Raw genomic sequence first — 13,741 nt, forward strand, 5'->3', positions numbered from 1 at the left:
AGCTAATTATGGCAAAAGAGGTTTAATCTGGTTTTTAATTAAAGCACATGATCAAAACACTCCGGTGGCTCCTCCCTCTTTTCCTAGACTCTCCTCCTCTTTTCCCAAGCCTCCTCCTCCTCCCCTCATCCACTCCTCCCCATCATCCTCATCCTCCCTCCCTCCTCTCTCCTCCATCTCCCCTCTCCTCCTCCCTCCTCCTCCTCTCCTCCTCTCCTCCTCCTCCTCCTCAGCTCCTCCTCCCTCCTCCCCTCCCCTCTCCTCCTCTCCTCCCTCCTCCTCTTCCTCCCCCCTCCTCCCCTCCTCCCTCTTCTTCCCCTCTTCCCCTCCTCCCCTCCTCCCCTCCTCCCCTGCGTAGCAGCGATGTCGGATGCGGTACAGTAATTAGGACCTGTACTAAGCACCCCTCGCCCCTCTCCCCCTGGCCCCCTCACCGGTCGCCATTCCTGTTTAAGGGTTAATGAGCCCCTCGCCGGGGCCGGAGAACCCCCAGCTGGGAGTGTTTCAGGGGTCGTACCTCCAGCACCCCTTCCGCTCCTCTGCAGCCCCAGCTTCAAGAGGAACCCACCCACAGGGCATCTCTTTGATGTGTCACGAGGTCTGCTTGTTCCGGTAGTTCCTGTTTCATTTGTCTGAGTGGAGGATGAAATATAGATGAGCTGCCAGCAGTCACTACTGTTCCTCCTCACCCTCCTCCACCACTACCCACTGTTACCATGCCAACTCTAACCTCTACCAGCAGTCACTACTGTTCCTCCTCACCCTCCTCCACCACTACCCACTGTTACCATCCCAACTCTAACCTCTACCAGCAGCGGTCTGGCTGTTCCTCCTCTGCCCTCCTCCACCACTACCCACTGTTGCCATGCCAGCTCTAACCTCACCTCTACCAGCAGTCACTACTGTTCCTCCTCACCTCCTCCACCACTACCCACTGTTACCATGCCAGCTCTAATCTCACCTCTGCCAGCAGTCACTACTGTTCCTCCTCACCCTCCTCCACCACTGCCCACTGTTACCATGCCAACTCTAACCTCACCTCTGCCAGCAGTCACTACTGTTTCCTCCTCACCCTCCTCCACCACTACCCACTGTTACCATGCCAACTCTAACCTCTACCAGCAGTCACTACTGTTCCTCCTCACCCTCTCTACCCACTGTTACCATGTCAGCTCTAACCTCTGCCAGCAGTCACTACAGTCCCTCCTCCTCCCTCCTCACCACTGCCCACTGTTACCATGCCAACACTAACCTCACCTCTACCAGCAGTCACTACTGTCCCTCCTCACCCTCCTCCACCACTACCCACTGTTACCATGCCAACTCTAACCTCACCTCTACCAGCAGTCACTACAGTCGCTCCTCACCCTCCTCCACCCACTACCCGCTGTTACCATCCCAGCTCTAACCTCACCTCTACCAGCAGTCACTACTGTCCTCCTCCTCTCCTCACCACTACCCACTGTTGCCATGCCAGCTCTAGCCTCACCTCTGCCAGCGGTCACTACTGTCCTCCTCACCCTCCTCCACCACTGCCCACTGTTACCATCCCAGCTCTAAGCCTCTACCAGCAGTCACTACTGTTCCTCCTCACCCTCCTCCACCACTACCCACTGTTACCATGCCAACACTAACCTCACCTCTACCAGCAGTCACTGCTGTTCCTCCTCACCCTCCTCCACCACTGCCCACTGTTGCCATGCCAGCTCTAACCTCACCTCTACCAGCAGTCACTACTGTTCCTCCTCACCCTCCTCCATCACTACCCACTGTTACCATGCCAACTCTAACCTCACCTCTACCAGCAGTCACTACTGTTCCTCCTCACCCTCCTCCACCACTACCCACTGTTACCATGCCAACTCTAACCTCACCTCTACCAGCAGTCACTACTGTTCCTCCTCACCCTCCTCCACCACTGCCCACTGTTACCATCCCAACTCTAACCTCACCTCTACCAGCAGTCACTACTGTCCTCCTCACCTCTCCTCCACCACTACCCACTGTTACCATGCCAACTCTAACCTCACCTCTGCCAGCAGTCACTACTGTCCTCCTCACCCTCCTCCACCACTGCCCACTGTTACCATCCCAACTCTAACCTCACCTCTACCAGCAGTCACTACTGTGCCTCCTCACCCTCCTCCACCACTACCCACTGTTACCATGCCAACTCTAATCTCACCTCTACCAGCAGTCACTACTTTTCCTCCTCACCCCCTCCACCACTACCCACTGTTACCATGCCAACTCTAACCTCACCTCTACCAGCAGTCACTACTGTTCCTCCTCACCCTCCTCCACCACTGCCCACTGTTACCATGCCAGCTCTAACCTCACCTCTACCAGCAGTCACTACTGTTCCTCCTCACCCTCCTCCACCACTACCCACTGTTACCATGCCAACTCTAACCTCACTCTACAAGCAGTCACTACTGTTCCTCCTCACCCTCCTCCACCACTACCCACTGTTACCATGCCAACTCTAACTACCTCTACCAGCAGTCACTACTGTTCCTCCTCACCCTCCTCCACCACTACCCACTGTTACCATGTCAACTCTAACCTCTACCAGCAGTCACTACAGTCCTCCTCACCCTCCTCCACCACTACCCACTGTTACCATGCCAACACTAACCTCACCTCTACCAGCAGTCACTACTGTCCTCCTCACCCTCCTCCACCACTACCCACTGTTACCATGCCAGCTCTAACTCACCTCTACCAGCAGTCACTACAGTCGCTCCTCACCCTCCTCCACCACTACCCACTGTCACCTGCCAGCACTAACCTCACCTCTCCTGTTCCTCCTCACCCTCCTCCACCACTACCCACTGTTACCATGCCAGCTCTAACCTCACCTCTACCAGCAGTCACTACTTTTCCTCCTCACCCCCCTCCACCACTACCCACTGTTACCATGCCAACTCTAACCTCACCTCTACCAGCAGTCACTGCTGTTCCTCCTCACCCTCCTCCACCACTGCCCACTGTTACCATGCCAGCACTAACCTCACATCACCCAGCAGTCACTGCTGTTCCTCCTCCACCCTCCTCCACCACTGCCCACTGTTACCATGCCAGCCTAACCTCACCTCTACCAGCAGTCACTACTGTTCCTCCTCACCCTCCTCCACCACTACCCACTGTTACCATGCCAGCTCTAACCTCACCTCTGCCAGCAGTCACTACTGTCCCTCCTCACCCTCCTCCACCACTGCCCACTGTTGCCATCCCAACTCTAAACTCTACCAGCAGTCACTACTGTTCCTCCTCACCCTCCTCCACCACTACCCACTGTTACCATGCCAACTCTAACCTCACCTCTACCAGCAGTCACTACTGTTCCTCCTCACCCTCCTCCACCACTACCCACTGTTACCATGCCAACTCTAATCTCACCTCTACCAGCAGTCACTACTTTTCCTCCTCACCCTCCTCCACCACTACCCACTGTTACCATGCCAGCTCTAACCTCACCTCTACCAGCAGTCACTACTGTTCCTCCTCACCCTCCTCCACCACTACCCACTGTTGCCATGCCAGCTCTAACCTCACCTCTACCAGCAGTCACTACTGTTCCTCCTCACCCTCCTCCACCACTGCCCACTGTTACCATGCCAACTCTAACCTCACCTCTGCCAGCAGTCACTACTGTTCCTCCTCACCCTCCTCCACCACTGCCCACTGTTACCATGCCAACTCTAACCTCACCTCTACAAGCAGTCACTACTGTTCCTCCTCACCCTCCTCCACCACTACCCACTGTTACCATGCCAGCTCTAACCTCTACCAGCAGTCACTACTGTTCCTCCTCACCCTCCTCCACCACTACCCACTGTTACCATGTCAACTCTAACCTCTACCAGCAGTCACTACAGTCCTCCTCACCCTCCTCCACCACTACCCACTGTTACCATGCCAGCACTAACCTCACCTCTACCAGCAGTCACTACTGTCCTCCTCACCCTCCTCCACCACTGCCCACTGTTACCATGCCAACTCTAACTCACCTCTACCAGCAGTCACTACTGTTCCTCTTCACCCTCCTCCACCACTACCCACTGTTACCATGCCAACTCTAACCTCTACCATCAGTCACTACTGTTCCTCCTCACCCTCCTCCACCACTACCCACTGTTACCATGTCAAGCTCTAACCTCTACCAGCAGTCACTACAGTCCTCCTCACCCTCCTCCACCACTACCCACTGTTACCATGCCAACACTAACCTCACCTCTACCAGCAGTCACTACTGTCCTCCTCCTCTCCTCACCACTGCCCACTGTTACCATGCCAGCTCTAGCCTCACCTCTGCCAGCGGTCACTGCTGTCCTCCTCACCCTCCTCCACCACTGCCCACTGTTGCCATCCCAGCTCTAACCTCTACCAGCAGTCACTACTGTTCCTCCTCCTCCCTCCTCCACCACTGCCCACTGTTGCCATGCCAACACTAACCTCACCTCTACCAGCAGTCACTGCTGTTCCTCCTCACCCTCCTCCACCACTACCCACTGTTACCATGCCAGCTCTAACCTCACCTCTACCAGCAGTCACTACTGTTCCTCCTCACCCTCCTCCACCACTGCCCACTGTTACCATGCCAGCACTAACCTCACCTCTACCAGCAGTCACTACTGTTCCTCCTCACCCTCCTCCACCACTGCCCACTGTTACCATGCCAGCTCTACCTCACCTCTACCAGCAGTCACTACTGTTCCTCCTCACCCTCCTCCACCACTACCCACTGTTACCATGCCAACTCTAATCTCACCTCTACCAGCAGTCACTACTTTTCCTCCTCACCCTCTCCTCCACTACCCACTGTTACCATGCCAACTCTAACCTCACCTCTACCAGCAGTCACTACTGTTCCTCCTCACCCTCCTCCACCACTACCCACTGTTACCATGCCAACTCTAACCTCACCTCTGCCAGCAGTCACTACTGTTCCTCCTCACCCTCCTCCACCACTGCCCACTGTTACCATGCCAACTCTAACCTCACCTCTACCAGCAGTCACTACTGTTCCTCCTCACCCTCCTCCACCACTACCCACTGTTACCATGCCAACTCTCTAGCAGTCACTACTGTTCCTCCTCACCCTCCTCCACCACTACCCACTGTTACCATGCCAACTCTAACCTCTACCAGCAGTCACTACTGTTCCTCCTCACCCTCCTCCACCACTACCCACTGTTACCATTTCAACTCTAACCTCTACCAGCAGTCACTACAGTCCTCCTCACCCTCCTCCACCACTACCCACTGTTACCATGCCAACACTAACCTCACCTCTACCAGCAGTCACTGCTGTCCCTCCTCACCCTCCTCCACCACTACCCACTGTTACCATCCCAGCTCTAACCTCACCTCTGCCAGCAGTCACTACTGTTCCTCCTCCCCTCCTCCACCACTGCCCACTGTTGCCATGCCAGCACTAACCTCACCTCTACCAGCGGTCACTACTGTCCTCCTCACCCTCCTCCACCACTACCCACTGTTGCCATGCCAGCTCTAACTCACCTCTACCAGCAGTCACTACTGTTCCTCCTCACCCTCCTCCACCACTACCCACTGTTACCATGCCAACTCTAACCTCTACCAGCAGTCACTACTGTTCCTCCTCACCCTCCTCCACCACTACCCACTGTTACCATGCCAGCTCTAACCTAACCTCTACCAGCAGTCACTACAGTCCCTCCTCACTCTCCTCCACCACTACCCACTGTTGCCATGCCAGCTCTAACCTCACCTCTACCAGCGGTCACTACTGTCCTCCCCTCCTCCACCACTACCCACTGTTGCCATCCCAGCTCTAACCTCTGCCAACAGTCACTACTGTTCCTCCTCACCCTCCTCCACCACTGCCCACTGTTGCCATGCCAGCACTAGCCTCACCTCTGCCAGCAGTCACTGCTGTTCCTCCTCCACCTCTCCTCACCACTGCCCACTGTTACCATGCCAACTCTAACCTCACCTCTACAAGCAGTCACTACTGTTCCTCCTCACCCTCCTCCACCACTACCCACTGTTACCATGCCAACTCTAACCTCTACCAGCAGTCACTACTGTTCCTCCTCACCCTCCTCCACCACTACCCACTGTTACCATGTCAACTCTAACCTCTACCAGCAGTCACTACAGTCCTCCTCACCCTCCTCCACCACTACCCACTGTTACCATGCCAACACTAACCTCACCTCTACCAGCAGTCACTACTGTCCCTCCTCACCCTCCTCCACCACTACCCACTGTTACCATGCCAACTCTAACTCACCTCTACCAGCAGTCACTACTGTTCCTCTTCACCCTCCTCCACCACTACCCACTGTTACCATGCCACTCTAACCTCTGCCAGCAGTCACTACTGTTCCTCCTCACCCTCCTCCACCACTACCCACTGTTACCATGTCAACTCTAACCTCTACCAGCAGTCACTACAGTCCTCCTCACCCTCATCCACCACTACCCACTGTTACCATGCCAACACTAACCTCACCTCTACCAGCAGTCACTACTGTCCTCCTCACTCTACTCCACCACTACCCACTGTTACCATGCCAGCTCTAACCTCACCTCTACCAGCAGTCACTACTGTCCCTCCTCACCCTCCTCCACCACTACCCACTGTTACCATCCCAGCTCTAACCTCTACCAGCAGTCACTACTGTTCCTCCTCACCCTCCTCCACCACTACCCACTGTTACCATGCCAGCACTAACCTCACCTCTACCAGCAGTCACTACTGTTCCTCCTCACCCTCCTCCACCACTACCCACTGTTACCATGCCAGCTCTAACCTCACCTCTACCAGCAGTCACTACTGTTCCTCCTCACCCTCCTCCACCACTACCCACTGTTACCATGCCAACACTAACCTCACCTCTACCAGCAGTCACTACTGTTCCTCCTCACCCTCCTCCACCACTACCCACTGTTACCATGCCAACTCTAACCTCACCTCTACCAGCAGTCACTACTGTTCCTCCTCACCCTCCTCCACCACTACCCACTGTTACCATGCCAACTCTAATCTCACCTCTACCAGCAGTCACTACTTTTCCTCCTCACCCCCTCCACCACTACCCACTGTTACCATGCCACTCTAACCTCACCTCTACCAGCAGTCACTACTGTTCCTCCTCACCCTCCTCCACCACTACCCACTGTTACCATGCCAACTCTAACCTCACCTCTACCAGCAGTCACTACTGTTCCTCCTCACCCTCCTCCACCACTACCCACTGTTACCATGCCAACTCTAACCTCACCTCTACCAGCAGTCACTACTGTTCCTCCTCACCCTCCCCACCACTACCCACTGTTACCATGCCAACTCTAACCTCACCTCTACAAGCAGTCACTACTGTTCCTCCTCACCCTCCTCCACCACTACCCACTGTTGCCATGCCAACTCTAACCTCTACCAGCAGTCACTACTGTTCCTCCTCACCCTCCTCCACCACTACCCACTGTTACCATGTCAAATCTAACCTCTACCAGCAGTCACTACAGTCCCTCCTCACCCTCCTCCACCACTACCCACTGTTACCATGCCAACACTAACCTCACCTCTACCAGCAGTCACTACTGTCCTCCTCACCCTCCTCCACCACTACCCACTGTTACCATCCCAACTCTAACCTCACCTCTACCAACAGTCACTACTGTTCCTCCTCACCCTCCTCCACCACTACCCACTGTTACCATGCCAACACTAACCTCACCTCTACCAGCAGTCACTACTGTCCCTCCTCACCCTCCTCCACCACTACCCACTGTTACCATGCCAACTCTAACTCACCTCTACCAGCAGTCACTACTGTTCCTCCTCACCCTCCTCCACCACTACCCACTGTTACCATGCCAACTCTAACCTCTACCAGCAGTCACTACTGTTCCTCCTCACCCTCCTCCACCACTACCCACTGTTACCATGTCAACTCTAACCTCTCTACCAGCAGTCACTACAGTCCCTCCTCACCCTCCTCCACCACTACCCACTGTTGCCATGCCAACACTAACCTCACCTCTACCAGCAGTCACTACTGTCCCTCCTCACCCTCCTCCACCACTACCCACTGTTACCATGCCAACTCTAACTCACCTCTACCAGCAGTCACTACTGTTCCTCTTCACCCTCCTCCACCACTACCCACTGTTACCATGCCAGCTCTAACCTCTACCAGCAGTCACTACTGTTCCTCCTCACCCTCCTCCACCACTACCCACTGTTACCATGTTGCTCTAACCTCTACCAGCAGTCACTACAGTCCTCCTCACCCTCATCCACCACTACCCGCTGTTACCATGCCAACACTAACCTCACCTCTACCAGCAGTCACTACTGTCCTCCTCACTCTACTCCACCACTGCCCACTGTTGCCATGCCAACTCTAACCTCACCTCTACCAGCGGTCACTACTGTCTCCTCCTCACCCTCCTCCACCACTACCCACTGTTACCATCCCAACTCTAACCTCTACCAACAGTCACTACTGTTCCTCCTCCTGCCCTCCTCCACCACTACCCACTGTTGCCATGCCAGCACTAACCTCACCTCTGCCAGCAGTCACTACTGTTCCTCCTCACCCTCCTCCACCACTACCCACTGTTACCATGCCAACTCTAACCTCACCTCTACCAGCAGTCACTACTGTTCCTCCTCACCCTCCTCCACCACTACCCACTGTTACCATGCCAACACTAACCTCACCTCTACCAGCAGTCACTACTGTTCCTCCTCACCCTCCTCCACCACTACCCACTGTTACCATGCCAACTCTAACCTCACCTCTACCAGCAGTCACTACTGTTCCTCCTCCACCCTCCTCCACCACTACCCACTGTTACCATGCCAGCTCTAATCTCACCTCTACCAGCAGTCACTACTTTTCCTCCTCACCCCCCTCCACCACTACCCACTGTTACCATGCCAACTCTAACCTCACCTCTACCAGCAGTCACTACTGTTCCTCCTCACCCTCCTCCACCACTACCCACTGTTACCATGCCAACTCTAACCTCACCTCTACCAGCAGTCACTACTGTCCCTCCTCACCCTCCTCCACCACTACCCACTGTTACCATGCCAACTCTAACCTCACCTCTACCAGCAGTCACTACAGTCGCTCCTCACCCTCCTCCACCACTACCCGCTGTTACCATCCCAACTCTAACCTCACCTCTACCAGTAGTCACTACTGTCCCTCCTCACTCTCCTCCACCACTACCCACTGTTACCATGCCAACTCTAACCTCACCTCTACCAGCAGTCACTACTGTCCCTCCTCACCCTCCTCCACCACTACCCACTGTTACCATCCCAACTCTAACCTCTACCAACAGTCACTACTGTTCCTCCTCTCCCCTCCTCCACCACTACCCACTGTTACCATGCCAACACTAACCTCACCTCTACCAGCAGTCACTACTGTTCCTCCTCACCCTCCTCCACCACTACCCACTGTTACCATGCCAACACTAACCTCACCTCTACCAGCAGTCACTACTGTTCCTCCGCACCCTCCTCACCACTACCCACTGTTACCATGCCAACTCTAACCTCACCTCTACCAGCAGTCACTACTGTCCCTCCTCACCCTCCTCCACCACTACCCACTGTTACCATGCCAGCTCTAACCTCACCTCTACCAGTAGTCACTACTGTCCTCCTCACCCTCCTCCACCACTACCCACTGTTACCATGCCAACTCTAACCTCACCTCTACCAGCAGTCACTACTGTCCCTCCTCACCCTCCTCCACCACTACCCACTGTTACCATGCCAACTCTAACCTCACCTCTACCAGCAGTCACTACTGTCCCTCCTCACCCTCCTCCACCACTACCCACTGTTACCATGCCAACTCTAACCTCACCTCTACCAGCAGTCACTACTGTTCCTCCCTCACCCTCCTCCACCACTACCCACTGTTACCATGCCAACTCTAACCTCTACCAGCAGTCACTACTGTTCCTCCTCACCCTATTCCACCACTACCCACTGTTACCATGCCAACTCTAACCTCACCTCTACCAGCAGTCACTACAGTCCCTCCTCACCCTCCTCCACCACTACCCACTGTTACCATGCCAACTCTAACCTCACCTCTACCAGCAGTCACTACTGTTCCTCTTCACCCTCCTCCACCACTACCCACTGTTACCATGCCAACTCTAACCTCACCTCTACCAGCAGTCACTACTGTTCCTCCTCACCCTCCTCCACCACTACCCACTGTTACCATGCCAACTCTAACCTCTACCAGCAGTCCACCATCTCTACCATCAATAGTTCCATCCCACAACCCCACCCATCCCCAGAACTCTCCGTACTCTCCACAACCCCACCCATCCCCAGAACTCCACCCGTTCTCTCCACACCCCACCCATCCCCAGAACTCTACCCGTACTCTCCACAACCCCACCCATCCCCAGAACTCTAACCGTGCTCTCCACAACCCCACCATCCCCAGAACTCTGCCCGTACTCTCCTCAACCACACCCATCCCCAGAAATCTACCCCGTGCTCTCCTCACCCCACCCATCCCCAGAACTCTACCCGTGCTCTCCTCACCCCACCCATCCCCAGAACACTACTCGTACTCTCCTCACCCCACCCATCCCCAGAACTCTACCCGTGCTCTCCTCAACCCCACCCATCCCCAGAACTCTACCCGTGCTCTCCTCACCCCACCCATCCCCAGAACTCTACCGTGCTCTCCTCAACCCCACCCATCCCCAGAACTCTACCGTACTCTCCTCACCCCACCCATCCCCAGAACTCTACCCGTACTCTCCTCACCCCACCCATCCCCAGAACACTACTCGTGCTCTCCTCACCCCACCCATCCCCAGAACTCTACCCGTGCTCTCCTCAACCCCACCCATCCCCAGAACTCTGCCCGTGCTCTCCTCACCCCACCCATCCCCAGAACTCTACCGTGCTCTCCTCACCCCACCCATCCCCAGAACTCTACCCGTGCTCTCCTCACCCCACCCATCCCCAGAACTCTACCCGTGCTCTCCTCACCCCACCCATCCCCAGAACACTACTCGTACTCTCCTCACCCCACCCATCCCCAGAACTCTACCCGTACTCTCCTCAACCCCACCCATCCATAGAACTCTACCCGTGCTCTCCTCACCCCACCCATCCCCAGAACTCTACCCGTGCTCTCCTCAACCCCACCCATCCCCAGAACTCTACCCGTACTCTCCTCACCCCACCCATCCCCAGAACTCTACCCGTGCTCTCCTCACCCCACCCATCCCCAGAACTCTACCGTGCTCTCCTCAACCCCACCCATCCCCAGAACTCTGCCCGTACTCTCCTCACCCCACCCATCCCCAGAACACTACCCGTGCTCTCCTCACCCCACCCATCCCCAGAACACTACCCGTGCTCTCCTCAGCCCCACCCATCCCCAGAACTCTACCCGTACTCTCCTCACCCCACCCATCCCCAGAACTCTACCCGTACTCTCCTCAGCTCCACCCATCCCCAGAACTCTGCCGTGCTCTCCTCAACTCCACCCATCCCCAGAACTCTGCCGTGCTCTCCACAACCCCACCCATCCCCAGAACCCTACCCGTGCTCTCCTCAGCTGCACCCATCCCCAGAACTCTACCCTGCTCTCCTCAACCCCACCCATCCGCAGAACTCTGCCCGTGCTCTCCTCAACCCCACCCATCCCCAGAACTCTACACGTGCTCTCCTCACCCCACCCATCCCCAGAACTCTACCCGTGCTCTCCTCAACCCCACCCATCCCCAGAACTCTACCTGTACTCTCCTCACCCCACCCATCCCCAGAACTCTGCTCTCCTCACCCCCACCCATCCCCAGAACTCTACCCGTGCTCTCCTCAACCCCACCCATCCCCAGAACTCTACCCGTGCTCTCCTCAACCCCACCCATCCCCAGAACTCTGCCCGTGCTCTCAACAACTCCACCCATCCCCAGAACTCTGCCCGTGCTCTCCACAACTCCACCCATCCCCAGAACCCTACCCGTGCTCTCCTCACCCCACCCATCCCCAGAACTCTACCCGTACTCTCCTCTCCTCACCCCACCCATCCCCAGAACTCTACCCGTGCTCTGCTCAACTCCACCCATCCCCAGAACTCTACCGTGCTCTCTCTCCTCCCACCCATCCACAGAACTCTACCCGTGCTCTCCACACCCCCACCCATCCCCAGAACTCTACCCGTGCTCTGCTCAACTCCACCCATCCCCAGAACCCTGCTCTCCCAAACTCCTAACACGCCAGCCACCCCACCCTCCCCTCATCACCCACGCCATAGCAGCAGCCAGTCAACATCCCCCCACCCCCACCCCCACCCCCACCCTCCCCATCTCCAACCCCCACCCCCAACACCCCGTGACATTATTCACAGATTACCCAGTGCATCGCTCTAACCCGGTAATGACCCTGTAAACCAGTGTTGTGGGTGACAATAGCATTAGACACGGCATGATTAGATGAGTCTGCACTGAATATAGAGAGGGCCCATAACTACATCATAGGAACATGGACGGGAGGTTAAAGGTTGAACGAGGGAAGGAAAACAAAAATACAGTGAAATAGTATGAATTAAAATATTGCTCTTTATTTATTACAATAATATAATACGTATCATCCTGTGCTGGTCTTCTGTGCTCCTCTATGTGTGTGTGTGTGTGTGTGTGTGTGTGTGTGTGTGTGTGTGTGTGTGTGTGTGTGTGTGTGTGTGTGTGTGTGTGTGTGTGTGTGTGTGTGTGTGTGTGTGTGTGTGTGTTTGTGTGTGTGTGTGTGTGTGTGACTGGTGAGTCATACCCCAGCCCCCTAGGGACCTGTCTTTATAGAGTCCATTGTGGCTGTGGTGTATTTCATGTCTCTCTCTGCCCAGTGGGATTTCACATAGTCCATCTGGACCTCAGCATCAGGGAGTCTGGTGCTGCTGTGTCTGGTCTGTCAGTAGAGGAACCCAATGATCTGGACCTCACCATCATGGAGTCTGGTGGTGTCTGGTCTGTCAGTAGAGGAACCCAATGATCTGGACCTCACCATCATGGAGTCTGGTGGTGTCCGGTCTGTCAGTAGAGGAACCCAATGATCTGGACCTCACCATCATGGAGTCTGGTGGTGTCTGGTCTGTCAGTAGAGGAACCAATGATCTGGACCTTACCATCATGGAGTCTGGTGGTGTCTGGTCTGTCAGTAGAGGAACCCAATGATCTGGACCTCACCATCATGGAGTCTGGTGGTGTCTGGTCTGTCAGTAGAGGAACCCAATGATCTGGACCTCACCATCATGGAGTCTGGTGGTGTCCGGTCTGTCAGTAGAGGAACCCAATGATCTGGACCTCACCATCATGGAGTCTGGTCTGTCAGTAGAGGAACCCAATGATCTGGACCTTACCATCATGGAGTCTGGTGGTGTCCGGTATGTCAGTAGAGGAACCAATGATCTGGACCTTACCATCATGGAGTCTGGTGGTGTCCGGTCTGTCAGTAGAGGAACCCAATGATCTGGACCTCACCATCATGGAGTCTGGTGGTGTCCGGTCTGTCAGTAGAGGAACCCAATGATCTGGACCTTACCATCATGGAGTCTGGTGGTGTCCGGTATGTCAGTAGAGGAACCAATGATCTGGACCTCACCATCATGGAGTCTGGTGGTGTCCGGTCTGTCAGTAGAGGAACCCAATGATCTGGACCTCACCATCATGGAGTCTGGTGGTGTCTGGTCTG

General features: G+C 55.4%; 1 protein-coding gene across 1 annotated transcript; it reads left to right on the top strand.

Moving 5' to 3' along the window:
- Positions 1 to 460: 460 nt before the first annotated feature.
- Positions 461 to 12,269, top strand: LOC127923752 (uncharacterized). The gene is made up of 5 exons (XM_052507812.1): positions 461 to 598; positions 10,367 to 10,912; positions 11,016 to 11,792; positions 11,893 to 12,019; positions 12,130 to 12,269. The coding sequence occupies exons 1-5, from the start codon at positions 461 to 463 to the stop codon at positions 12,267 to 12,269; spliced, it is 1,728 nt and encodes a 575-aa protein (XP_052363772.1).
- Positions 12,270 to 13,741: the final 1,472 nt, after the last annotated feature.

This window comes from Oncorhynchus keta, unplaced genomic scaffold (genome assembly GCF_023373465.1).
Source record: "Oncorhynchus keta strain PuntledgeMale-10-30-2019 unplaced genomic scaffold, Oket_V2 Un_contig_3179_pilon_pilon, whole genome shotgun sequence".
Classification (NCBI taxonomy): domain Eukaryota; kingdom Metazoa; phylum Chordata; class Actinopteri; order Salmoniformes; family Salmonidae; genus Oncorhynchus; species Oncorhynchus keta.

Coding starts and splice junctions, on each gene's coding strand:
- LOC127923752 (XM_052507812.1), top strand. CDS start 461: ATGAGCCCCTCGCCGGGGCCGGAGAACCCCCAGCTGGGAGTGTTTCAG. Junction 599..10,366: donor TCTCTTTGATGTGTCACGAG/GTCTGCTTGTTC, acceptor ACCCATCCCCAG/AACTCCACCCGTTCTCTCCA. Junction 10,913..11,015: donor CCATCCCCAGAACTCTGCCC/GTGCTCTCCTCA, acceptor ACCCATCCCCAG/AACTCTACCCGTGCTCTCCT.